This window comes from Rhinolophus hipposideros, assembly GCF_964194185.1.
Source record: "Rhinolophus hipposideros genome assembly, chromosome: X".
Classification (NCBI taxonomy): Eukaryota; Metazoa; Chordata; class Mammalia; order Chiroptera; family Rhinolophidae; genus Rhinolophus; species Rhinolophus hipposideros.
The window spans coordinates 54,622,545-54,635,340 of NC_138046.1; the positions used below are offsets into that span (position 1 = coordinate 54,622,545).

The 12,796-nt window shown below is 45.3% G+C and overlaps 1 protein-coding gene across 1 annotated transcript; it reads left to right on the plus strand.

The window, feature by feature from the left end:
• Positions 1-207: 207 nt before the first annotated feature.
• On the plus strand, positions 208-2,692 carry LOC308495445 (G protein-coupled receptor associated sorting protein 3-like). Its single transcript, XM_081043667.1, has one exon. The coding sequence runs from the start codon at positions 343-345 to the stop codon at positions 1,984-1,986; it is 1,644 nt and encodes a 547-aa protein (XP_080899793.1). The 5' UTR covers positions 208-342; the 3' UTR covers positions 1,987-2,692.
• The last annotated feature ends 10,104 nt before the right edge of the window (positions 2,693-12,796 follow it).

Consider the following 12,796-nt stretch of genomic DNA (forward strand, 5'->3'; position numbering starts at 1 on the left):
CATGTCCTGTGTGGCTGCCTGCATAAATGGAAGAGATTCAAAGCCCATTTCCTTCTTCCCCCTCAGGTCCGTCTCCAGCGGTGGCTGTGGAGGCCTTGGCGTGGCGGAAGATTACCCATCACCTTCCCTCGGCCTGAGTGCCTCTGCCCTCTGTCCGTATCATTGACAGAGGCTGTGTGTTTGGCAAGGGGATTGCGTGCCTGCTGAACCGACAGTTGACTCTAAGTGTTGCTACAAAGTTTCTCTCTGACCCAGTGAAAGAGTGTCAAGACATCGGCCTGGGACAGGTTGAGAGCCAAGGCCAAGACTGTATAGGGCTACCTATATAACTGGGCTTCAGCCATGACTCGGAGTAGAAACAAGGCCAAAACTGCAAAAAAGGCTGGTGTGGAGCCCGAGGCAAAGAGAGAGGCTGCTGGTGTAGTCAGGCCTGGAGCCAAGACCCCGGCCAAAGCAGTAGCCAAGGCAGGATCTCAGGCAGGTTCAGGACCAGAGACGAAGGCAGTGTCTAAGAACAAGGTTGTAATTGAGATGAAAGAAAGATCCCTGGCAAATTCCAGTCCCAAAGCTGAAGATGCGGCCACAGGAGTATCTCCGTTTCGTTGTGTGGCTGAGGCTAGTGCAGAGTCCAGGTCCATGCGTAAAGATAAGGCTGGTATTGGTGCCTGCTCCTGGGCTGGGGAGGAGACCAGTGTTGGTTCCGGGTTCTGGACTGGAGAAGAGACTGGTAATCGTTCCAGGGCTAAGGATGAAGAGAGAGCTGATCCTGGTCCCCCGTCCTGTGCTGGGAAGCTGGAGCCTGTGGTGGCCGGGGCTAGCTGCAAGGCTAGGCCAGGGGCTGGGGAGGAGGAGGAAGAGAACGTTATCGGGAACTGGTTTTGGGATGGAGATGAAACTAGTTTTGACCCTAATCCGAGACCCGTGAGTAAGATAGTTAGGCCCCAGCCTGTGGATGAAATTAATGAAAAGAATAGGCCCAAGGACTGGTCTGAGGTCACTATCTGGCCCAAAGCCCCTGCTGTAACCCCAGCAGTGCTAGGATTTAGATCCCAAGTCCCATCTGAGACAAGGCCTCCTTCATATATTGTCCTGGCCTCAGCTGAGGAGAATGCCCCTTCTTTGCCTTTGGCAGCAGTGTGCTCTTCCATGAGCACTCCTCCATGCTCACAGCCTATCCCTGAGTGCCCATTTGGTTCTGAGCCTTGCATTCAGACCATAGAGGAGATTAGACGCCAAATCAGGTTCAGGGAGGCGAATGGGATTAAGCCATTTGCTTGCCCTTGCAAAATGGAATGCTACATGAGTTCTGAGGAATTTGAAAAACTTGTTACCTTACTTAAGTCAACTACTGATCCTCTCATTCATAAAGTAGCTCAAATTGCAATGGGGGTCATTCATGTTCATCCATTTGCCCAAGAGTTCATCAATGAGGTGGGTGTGGTGACGCTTATTGAAAGCTTGCTCAGTTTTCCTTCCTCTGAAATGAGGAAAAAGGCCGTAATTACTCTGAATCCCCCTTCTGGGGATGAAAGACAGCGCAAGGTTGAGTTACATGTCAAGCATATGTGTGAGGAAACGGCGTGTTTTCCCTTGAACTCACCCGGACAGCAGTCTGGATTAAAGATACTAGGGCAACTGACTGCTGACTCTAACCATCACCGTATTGTTGCCAATTACTTTTCAGAGCTCTTTCGTGTGCTGTCCCTGGGAAATCGTAAAACCAGAAATCTTGTTCTGAAAGTACTGTTGAATTTGTCTGAGAACCCAGCTGCAGCCAGAGACATGATCAATACAAAGGCATTAGCAGCATTAAAACTCATCTTTAACCAGAAAGAAGCAAAAGCCAATCTGGTTAGTGCCGTGGCCATATTTATTAACATAAAAGAGCATATCAGAAAGGGCTCGATTGTAGTTGTCGATCACTTGAGTTATAACACACTCATGGCCATCTTCCGTGAAGTTAAAGTGATTATTGAGACAATGTAAAATGAGCCAGAAATAAAAGGGAACACTTTGAACAATCTCCAAACTCTAATAATAAGCTGTCTGTTCTGAAAGAGCCTTGCAAAATGTTTTGTTCATTGCAGTGTGCATATTGTGAGTTACATCTTTATCACAGTATTGTGGCCGTCTCCAGCTTTGAGCTAGACGTTTTGGGGGTATCAAATGACTATTCCATCGTGAGCTGAAAACGCCTGTTGATTTTTACCTTGTGTCAATGGGACGCTTCTTAACATTTCACTTAAGAAGTTAGTGAACCAGTTCATCCTAAGTAAGCTAACGTTCATTAGTATCTGCTTATATCCATTTGTGGCTTCAAACGACATAAAAGATAATATCCTTGGACTTATAATCTAGTTGCGGAAATGCGCACACAAGATAGCAGTACGTGCAATCACGCATACACACACCCTCACTCTCTCTGTGAAATGTGCACTCCCAGTACGTAAAGGAGGCAAGGGTTGCTATAAGCTGTTTAGTGTAAGGAATTACTCTTTTATTCTACTTACGTCAGGTTACTCATTTCTCAGTGTGTGAAAATACTGGGTTATATGCTTTGAGGTTTTTAAACAATTAAGAAACTAAAAGAAGATCATACTGTAAATAGTGTGTGTAATTTGCCCTCCTGAGCCCCGAGTAACTGTGTATCGTGAATGTTTTTCCATGTCAATAAATACGCTTCTGCAACATGTTTTTGAGTCACTCAGTGTTTTTGTGTGTGGGTGTTAACAGTTGGTGCATAGTGTCTAATCTTTTATTGCATATCCTCTTTTTTTAAAATGTAAAGCTCTTTATTCTTCCAAATTCACTCTGAAAACTGGTCCAACTTACATTCTCCTAGCAATCCCTTTCATGAAATATGCATTATTATCTGATGGCCTGAAAGGGTCCTTTAAACACCAGGATTTCAAACTTGATGTATCTAAGTTATTTGAGGTAACACATAACAGTAAATATCCGTGACCAATCAAAATGATGTCCCTGGAGAAAAAAAATAAGTTAATTGAAGATTCCATTGCAAATAGAATTTTATCTCATCCAAGTACACTGAAGGCTGTCACATAGAAATATTTCAAATGCTTAGTGGGTGTTTCTTTTTTTTAAAAAACATTTTTTTATTAGTTTCAGGTACACAAAACAATGTAATAGGCATTTATCATTTATATCCCTCACACAGTGACAACCCCCCTTCCCCCATCCACTACCCTCTGACATTACACACAGCCATTACATTTCCACTGTCTATTCCTCCTGCTGTACTCTGCTTCTTGTAACTATATGTGTGTATATACATATATGTATAAAATTGTAGTTGACATTCATTATTGTTAAGCTTCAGCTTCAGGTGTACAGTGCAGTGATCAGGCATATACATCATCCCTGAGGTGGTCTCTCTAATGAGACAAGTGTCCACCGGATACCCTACAAAATCTTTACAACATTATGGATTACATTCCCCAAATTGATTTTCCTAACCCCTTGGCAATCTTGTGGTTACCTTTACCCACTGTGCTTTCTAATCCCCTCACCTTCTCCCTTATCCCCACCCACACTCCCATCTAGCAACCCTCAGTTTTTCCTCTATGTCTCTGAGACTGTTTCTGATTAGTTCATTCATTTACTCTTTTCTTTAGATTCCACATATAAGTGAGATTATATGGTATTTATCTTTTTCTGACTTATTTCACTTAACATAATGTTCTCTAAGTCCATCCATATTGTTGCAAATGGTAAGATTTCATTCTTTTTGGCTGCGTAATACTCCATTGTTAAATTTACCACCGTTCCTTAATCCAGTCGTCTACGGATGGGCATTTCGGTTGTTTCCATGTCTTGGCTATTGTGTATAGTGCTGCAAGAAACATAGGGATGCATAAATTTTTTTGAATTAGAGTTTTGGATTTCTCTGGATAGATACATAGGAGTGGAATTGCTGGGTCATAAGGTAGTTCCATTTTCAGATTTTTGAGATACCTCCAGTTAAGTGTAAATCCAGCCACCACTGGCTAATCCCACTAAAATTTATTTTTTAAATGGCTAAAAGGGCAACGAAAATGGAATTAAACACTAATATCACATAAGAATATGAAGGAATGTTCTTAAATAAAAGATTATCAAACGCCATTGAACAGCACATAAAAAATAAATCACGGGGCCGGCCCAGTGGCTCAGGCGGTTAGAGCTTCGTGCTCCTAACTCCCAAGGCTGCTGGTTCGATTCCCAAATGGGCCAGTGGGCTCTCAACCACGAGGCTGCTGGTTCGACTCCTGCAAGGGATGGTGGGCTGCGCGCCCTGCAACTAGCAACGGCAACTGGACCTGGAGCTGAGCTGTGCCCTCCACAACTAAGACTGAAAGGACAATTTGAAGCTGAACGGCACCCTCCACAACTAAGATTGAAAGGACAGTAACTTGACTTGGCAAAAAAAAAAAGTCCTGGAAGTACACACTGTTCCCCAATAAAGTCCTGTTAAAACAAACAAGTAAGTAAATAAATAAATAAACAAACAAATAATAAATACATAAATAATAAATAAATAAATCACGAACTTATGGAGCTTATTCCAAGAACACAAAGGTGTTTCGATGTCAGGAAATCTATTAATATAATCTAGTATGAGAACAGAGCCAAGGCAACAATTACATGAGCACCTCCATAGGCAGAAAGGTATCAAACAGCATAACACTCATTCATGCTTTAATAAAAAAAAAAAAACTCAAGAAAATGAAGAATTGATGGACACTTTATCAACATGACAATAAACTAGCATCTGACTGAATAGACAAACACTACAGTCCTTCCTGCTAAAGACAGGGACAAGGCAAATGACCACTTTTGTCCTCAATATTTGACATGGTGTGGGTGGCATCATGCCATTCATTTGACAATCTCAGGCAATTAGAAGCAAAGAAAGTGGTGAAATCTCTTTGTATTTGTTGATGATGGGATTATAAATAGGGCACCCCCCATTACTATAAAGAAATGGACAATTTAGTAAAGTAACAGGTAAAACTATTAACATCAGAAACCAAAGGCTTTCATACATACAAACGAAACCATAAAAGATATGAAGGAAGAGAAGGAAATGATTGGACAAACCTAAGGAGCAATGCCTAAACCTATATAAAACAATCTAGAGCTGAACGAATAGAAAGACATGTGATTTTCTTTGGTAAGAAGACTCAAATTATAAACATGCCAATTTCCCTAAGTTAGTTTTCAGTCAATGTGATCCTAATAAAAACGTAATTTGGTTTTTTATGTCATGAAACAAGTTGATTATCAAATTTATTTGGCAGAACAAACAGCAAGAATAGTCAGATAAACTCTGAAAAAGAAGAGTGACGCTTGACGGAAGGAGGCACCATTCTATGGCAACAGACCCCTTTGGGTCATGGGGTGGGAGTCAGACTGGTGAGAGATGCAGGACAATTTCAGGTTGTAAATATCCTTTCATATGTTGTTTGCAGTGTTGTACTTAGGAAGAAGGGTACTTTGGTAAAATTTTGAAGAAAGAAAATATTTGTGAACAGACTGACAAAGATAATGTGCAGATATTTTCAGTACTTTGTAAACGTATTCATCTTGTTCAATTTCATGGGGAAAGGAAGTTTAAAAAACTAGGTTGACTCTTGTTATGGTCCGGAGTCAACCCCTCCTCAAGCGAACAGAAGTCACACGATAATGCAAGTCACACAGCGAGGTTTATTTCCAGCTAGCTGGGGTCCGAGTATCTGCCCGACGCAGCGGGTTTCAACAAGGACCCCAAACACACAAAGCTAGGGGTTTTTATAGCATAACATTTTAAGGCTCTCAGTAACTTTCTATGCAGGCAAGATATTTACAAGACTTTTGGTCCTGTGTCCTTGCTTACATTTTTGCTGCAAGATAAGACTTTTCTCAACAGAGCTTCCTGACCTTGCAATACGTGGTGTTTATGATTAATGACTAGGTTGTTTTGGTCTTGGGGCTGTTCAGAAAAGGGCTTCTTGACCCTTGAGGAGGCAGTCCTGGTGCTACAGTAAAGGGTTTCTTAACCCTTGAGGAGGCAGTCCTGGTGCTACAGTAAAGGGTTTCTTAACCCTTGAGGAGGCAGTCCTGGTGCTACAGTAAAGGGTTTCTTAACCCTTGAGGAGGCAGTCCTGGTGCTACAGTAAAGGGTTTCTTAACCCTTGAGGAGGCAGTCCTGGTGCTACAGTAAAGGGTTTCTTAACCCTTGAGGAGGCAGTCCTGGTGCTACAGTAAAGGGTTTCTTAACCCTTGAGGAGGCAGTCCTGGTGCTACAGTATTCTACACTCTGTGTGTGTGTGTGTGTGTGTGTGTGTATGTGGGTGTTTCTTTGCCCCTTCTAGCTCTATCACCTGAAATACATGCTCACAGTTCCAGCTTTTCCCTCAGTTCAGACCGGAGCTGGATTCCAACCTCAAGACTTCCAACCCCAGAAAATGTGCTTTTTATCTCGTAGAGAAGTGATGGATACAGAGGGATTGCTCCAGTTAAGTGAATACCTAGAATACAGCTGGCTGTTCCCACAAAGTCAAGCTCCCAACTTCCATCCCTCCCTGCCCTCTTGCTGAGGCCCCTGGTCAGACTCTCCGGGCTGCAATCCTGGACCTGGCCACCAGGTGGCATCACATCTACGTCCATTTTTGTTCTTTTTTTAATGATAAAGTACACTTGAAAAGAGTAAAAAACTATCCTGAAACGGTTTGGTTACTAAGATACCAAGTCTGTTTGAAATATTCATATGTATATTAAAGCAGTTCCCTCTGCCGTTGACCCCAAATCTACATCTCGTTCATTGACTTTTCTCTCATGAGTGTCTGATGGATAATATGGAGTGTACAAACATAGTTCTTAACAGACTGCAGGGTGCAGACCCTCCATTACCCCACCCCTTTACAGGCTGCCCAGTCCTTCTCCCACCAACTGTTTGTCATCCCCTACAGGCCATAAAACTATGGACACAGCCGCCAAGACCCCGCTCTGAAGCCCCATCCTCTCTCAGGCACCTCTCCCCTGCCCTGAGCTGCCCATCACGGACTGCCAAGTCACACTACTGCGAACCGATGCTTCATCGGGTGCAGATACCGGAGTACGTGTGTTTACTGTCTTCTTTTACACCTATCTTTTTTTTTTCCAGACAGGATTAGAATCATTCACTGCATATGGTTCGTGGGCTGCATTTTAAGGGAGGGTATTATATTTGTTTGCTCTTTGAATCAACTTCCGTGTAGAGAAATTTGAAAACGGTACGTCGGTGCCACCTCCTGACAGAAGTCTGAATTGCAGCTTGAATATCGGGGAGCCTGAAGGTGGGAGGGAGGGGCTGTGGCCTGAACAGTTCTACCAGAGCTCTCTGGAAGTCTGGGCGAAGGGCCAGGGGAATTCCTTGGGTACGTGAGGGCGCGCTTCCCCTTTCCCCCTAAGAATGTGTGGCCATGGCTGGAGCTGAGACGCCAAAGACGTCTCCCCAGACCAGAGTGGAGCCATCTTGGCGGACCGGACTGGAGCAGAGCAGTCCCGACCAGACCAGAGCTGAGAAGAACACTTAAGGAAGCTATACAGTTCCAACAGCTTAACTGTGATATGGCACGGCTGTGGAACGGCTCCATCGTGAAGCCGCAGGCTGTGAAACAGCATGGCTGCGAGGAGGCCCCTAGCCAGCTAGGCTGCTACGCTCTGCCGCAGGAAAACGTCGCCATGGTTTCAGCTCCAGCCTAGAAGCCACACCCCTCACTATTTCGTGAGAAAGGAAAGTGCGCAGGTCTAGCGAGAGGGGAGCTGACCTATATGGACAGAAGTCCCCACTGCTATTCCCTGATTGGTCCGTCTTCATGCAAATGAGGTATCAAATCCTCACAATTTCATTGGTCCATAAAGCACGGTCCTGATTGGTTAGAATGGAGCCACTCTGGTCGGTGGAGATTCTAATGAGGGTATAACTGCACAACTCTGATTGGATGTGGAAAGTCTGAGTCCTATTGGTTGAAATACGATTCCAAGACCTCCTTTATAAGGGCTTGCTCAGCTGGCAAGAACACAGGGCAGGCAGGCAGTTCAGGGCAGCCAGTTTGAGTGACAGGCCCCCGTGTAGAAATGGCTGCTAGGCTCTGGTTTTATATTTGAGCCCAGATAGCCACCAGGAGCCCTTCTTGGCAGGTATCTTCTTTCTCAGTGTCCGCAGACTTAACAGTCAGGAAAAATGTGAAAGAGTTCCCTATCACCACCACCAATATATGGTCCAAATACAGTACATTAGACAATGCTTTTAGACAACATACTTAACCATGGTGGAGTTTGGAAAAACATTATAATTTCAGGTGATTTTATTCCATACTTGGTCATCCATCCCCTGAGATGAAATGAAAAACAGGTAAGACAAAGGTTATCAGTGACCATAAAAGTTTATTTCTAACATGCACTAAACATATTTGCAAAGTCCTTTTCAATGAAGCAAAAGTATGAGCGATGTCAAAGAAAAATGTGTGCTCCATTTCAAAGCCCATCATCCCCAAAGCACGGTCTTAACCGTTATCTGACTCTGTCTATGGAAGGCATTTTACAACTCTGCATTTAATGTATGTAATTGATCCTACTGCAATATAATCCTGTCTATATCCAAGCCATTGAATTCCGTCCTGGGGGAAGGAAAATCTTTCCTCTTGATAAAATATCTGTTTGTCTCCATTTGAAAAATCAGTTCAACATTCTTGATCTACAAGTGTGCCAAAAGGAAGTTGTTGAGCTGGCAAGTGTAATTGCAGTGGAAGTGTGGGGGAACACAACAGAATCAAATGGATGGTGTCATCTGGGCTAACGTCTGAAACTAACGAAGGGATGGAAGGATGCACGGATCGATGCAGGAAATGTCAAACGTGGGCTGTCAATTCAGGGATTTTTCCGTTATTTGTACAGCAGAGTTCTGCCTGCAGATGACACAACACTTGCCCTTGGGTGGCTGAGAGGATGCAGATTTTCAGGACTCTGCAAGTGATGGCTTCGAGATGGGAGGCATTTCCGGCTTTGAAGAACTGCCTCAGTATTGAGATTACCATAGTATCCAGAAGTCATTATGGCCACGACCATGACAGCGTTTTAAAAGAGACAGACCTGGCCTGTTGACAAGATCTGGGTCCCGCCTACAGGTGTTTGGAACTCATCTGGGGGTATGGTCCCAGCGGTGAGTGCTGAATCACTCTGGGGTGTGGGGAGGCAAAGGGATCCAGAGCCAAGTTGCCTCTTTCCCGCTTTGGCAACCGATTCCCCGGCTGTCTTGTAGGTAGCCATTGTGGTCCTGCCGGGCCCCAGTGAGTGTGGTGTCCTGAAGCTACTCTCCTTCTAAAGGCACGGGCATGGGAGGTAAGACAGGCAACGACTCTCTCTGAGCCCCAGCTCCCCCCTCTGTCAAGTGGGGATAAGAATGCTTAAGGCACAGGTATATTTATTGCAAATGCATGTTAAAGACGAACTTTCTTCTCCAACTGGACAATTCATTGCTTTTCCAGAGAAAAAAGAAAAGAAAAAGAAAACAAAAAAGGATTTTCTAAAACGGACCTCAGGGCTATTACAAAGCGTGTAGCCTCTGGTAGAATGACACTCCACCTAGTAAACCTCAACCCTGCCCCCAGATGAGGTCAAAGTAGCTTCTCTACTTTGAGGCTGGTTTGTGACCCTCACGGAAGCGATTCCCCTCCATGCTTTTGTTCAGATCTATGAACTCACTTGAGCCAGGTGTCAGATCCTGCCAGGGATGTGACGTGTTAGGGTCTCCTGAGGACGGCTGCCCTTGAACCTGGAGCGGAAGCCTCAGTTGCCATCAGGACACCGATGCTCACAGCCCGCCTCCTTCAGACACCTGATATGAGCTCGGCCACCGGCATGAGGAGCTGCACCGGGAGAGACAGATCCAGCAAGCACTATGCGTTTCTGGTGCCACCATGTGCCCGGCACCACAGGCTAGTCACTGGGTTAGTGCCAGTGACACTCTGATACAAATGCCTAGTGATCCTAACAACCAGATGTCACAATGCGCTTCTCACTAGGGCCTCGTCTTCTTTCCTCGTCTGTCCCTTAACAACAAAGTCGAAGAGGCAGAAGAAGCGGAGTGTATTCGCACAGGCATCCTGATCTTGTGAGAACCACAAGGCTGTGGGTTTACCCACGTGTCACCAGCGCATCAGTCCACAGCGATCCTGTGGCTTAAGCATTCTTATCCCCACTTGACAGAGGGGGAAGCTGGTGCTCAGAGAGAGACTTTGCCTGTTTTACCTCCCGCGCCCCTGGCTTCAGAAGGAGAGTAGCTCCAGGACACCCCTGGAGCAGGACACCACACTCACTGGGGCTGGGCGGGACCACTATGGCTTTACCTTTGTCTCCCCTTGCCCCAGGGCGGTCCAGCGCCCCATCCCCCACCTCCTGCCCCGCCGGGACCCACACCCTTAGCTGAGTCGCAAAAGCAGGCAGGCGGGACTTGCTCTCCTGCCAGTCTAAGTCTGTCTCTACTGAAAAGTCTCAATGTCGCGGAATAATGTTCGGGTTCCATGGCAACCGCAATGTGCATGCTTCTCCTGCACACTGGAACCACCTCCGCAAGGCCCACAGTTCCCTTGCCTTTTGCTAAAAACAAAACACTTTCGCTCTTCAGGCCGCCCCATGAGAAAGTAAACTGATGCGACACACTAGACTGGGACCCGGGCAATTGTGGGAACTCTGACCAGGTCTTCGAATGAATCATGTCCGAGTCGTCCAGCATTTTGTTTGCTTTAAAGAGACAGGAGGGGAATGCTATGGGCACACGCAGACGCAGGAGAGTATTCTAGGTTTGTTGGAAATGGGCTAGCCTGGGAGGGTGAACATGTAAAAACCACACGAATGCCAAGCAGACAACCATCTGTGGCAGAAAACTGAGAACTGTCTATAATGACGTGACTGAATGGTGTAGCTACATATACAAAAAGTGTCCTTTGAGGACTCTCACAGTTATTTCAGGGAGGCGGGCCTAAACTATTACAGTCATTTACTAGGCAGACACCCTACTGATTCTACCATACATTGGTTTATCCTGGGGAATCCTTATCCATCATTCCTGATATTTCTTCCACGTGGAGGGGACGTTCATGACCAAAACTCTTCCAGCCCCTCTCCACACAAACTGTTTCTCTTCTGCTAGAATAACTTCCCTCATTAGTGAGGTTGCAAGGAGAAACAGGCATTGCATAGCCCAGACCCTCTCCTTTCAAAACTCTTGGTAGCAATCTGTGCTCAGGGAGCATATGTTCTGCTCTGCACCGCCACGGGTGGGACTTACAATGGGCTTACAGCCCTTCTCCCCTTTTCTGTGTCTCGCCAGCTCCCCTACTACTCCTAAGGTCTTGCTCCAAAATGCTTCAGTCATTAGGGGCCTCCAAGTACACCCCTTCTCCACATCTGAAGTCTGAACCAACTAAGAAATATGACAAAAGAATAAGGAATGAAATTCGTCTGTTCCATTCCTTGTAGCTGTGACATCGGAGGAAGTGGCTTAGGTCGGCAGGCAAGGTGCTTCTTCTTAATTAACCCAGCATAGGACAGACTTGTTCACCCAGCAGTACTGGAGTAAGACAGTGGCAAAGGCTAAGGACTGCAATGCCCATCTAACTGCTATCTCGTGAAGGAGTCCTGTCTACATGTGCCCAAGGAAAGTGTCTTCCTTGCAAGGCTGTCCCTGGGCAACAGAAAGTGTTTCAGGACACCGTCTTTGAGGGACACGTCTCAAAGTGAATAACTTCCCCCTGTTAGGATTGCATAGTCACCAAGCCACATTCTGAGGACATGGCTTTCCATGTGGCTCACAGAACCATGTGTAGTACCGGCCTCTCAATTCCTTAACATGTGTGACTGCAGTGGAGGCTCGTGTCATGATCAGCGGAATTGGGATGAGTTTCCAAGTCCCAAGAGTAGGGTGAAAATCATGTATCATGAAAATTCCCTTGGTAATACGTTCAAGAAGAAACCGATGACATGGTCAGAAGTCGATACCCATACATAATAGACAAACGTATAACAAAGACCTACCCAGGCTACAAGGATAAGAGAACTTCTGTTTTATCCAATGATAAAAGACCACAGAAAAAGATGGAGAGTACACCCAAACCGAAATTTTGGATATCTTTTCTACTTAACAACATCCTCAAACAATAGCCACTTATTATCTTTCAGGAACCTGTTGGTTGACTGGGCTCAGCTGGGTGCTTTTCGGCTTCATGCGGAATTTGTCACCTGGAGCTACAGTCATCTGGAGGCTCCACTTGGCTGGGACATCCAGGAGAGCTCACTCACGTAGGCGCTTGGTTCTGGCGTCTGATGGGGGCTCAGCTGGGGCTGTTGACCAGAGCATCTTGGTTCTTTTCTGTGTAGCCTGCCATGGGTAGGGTTGACGAATAAAACATAGGACACCCAATTACACTTGAATTCCAGATAAACAATGATTATTTTTTTTAGTGTACGTATGTTGGATGTAGTATAATTTTGTTTATCTGAAATTCAAACTCAGCTGGCACGCTTTATTCTTACTCGCTAAATCTGGCAACCCTAAGTAAGGAGCTTACGAATCTGTGAGCTTAAGGACCACCTCAGACGACTCTTCCAATGTAGTGTGTCGGGGAAAATGAGCAGATCGGATGAGAAATAAAGATGGAGACTGGTGTTAACACAGAAAAGCTGGCAATCAAGACAAATCTCCTTGGTGGAATGAAGTGGAAATGGACACTCGCATACACTGTTGGTGCCAAATGGACAGATCTGTTTTCTGGGC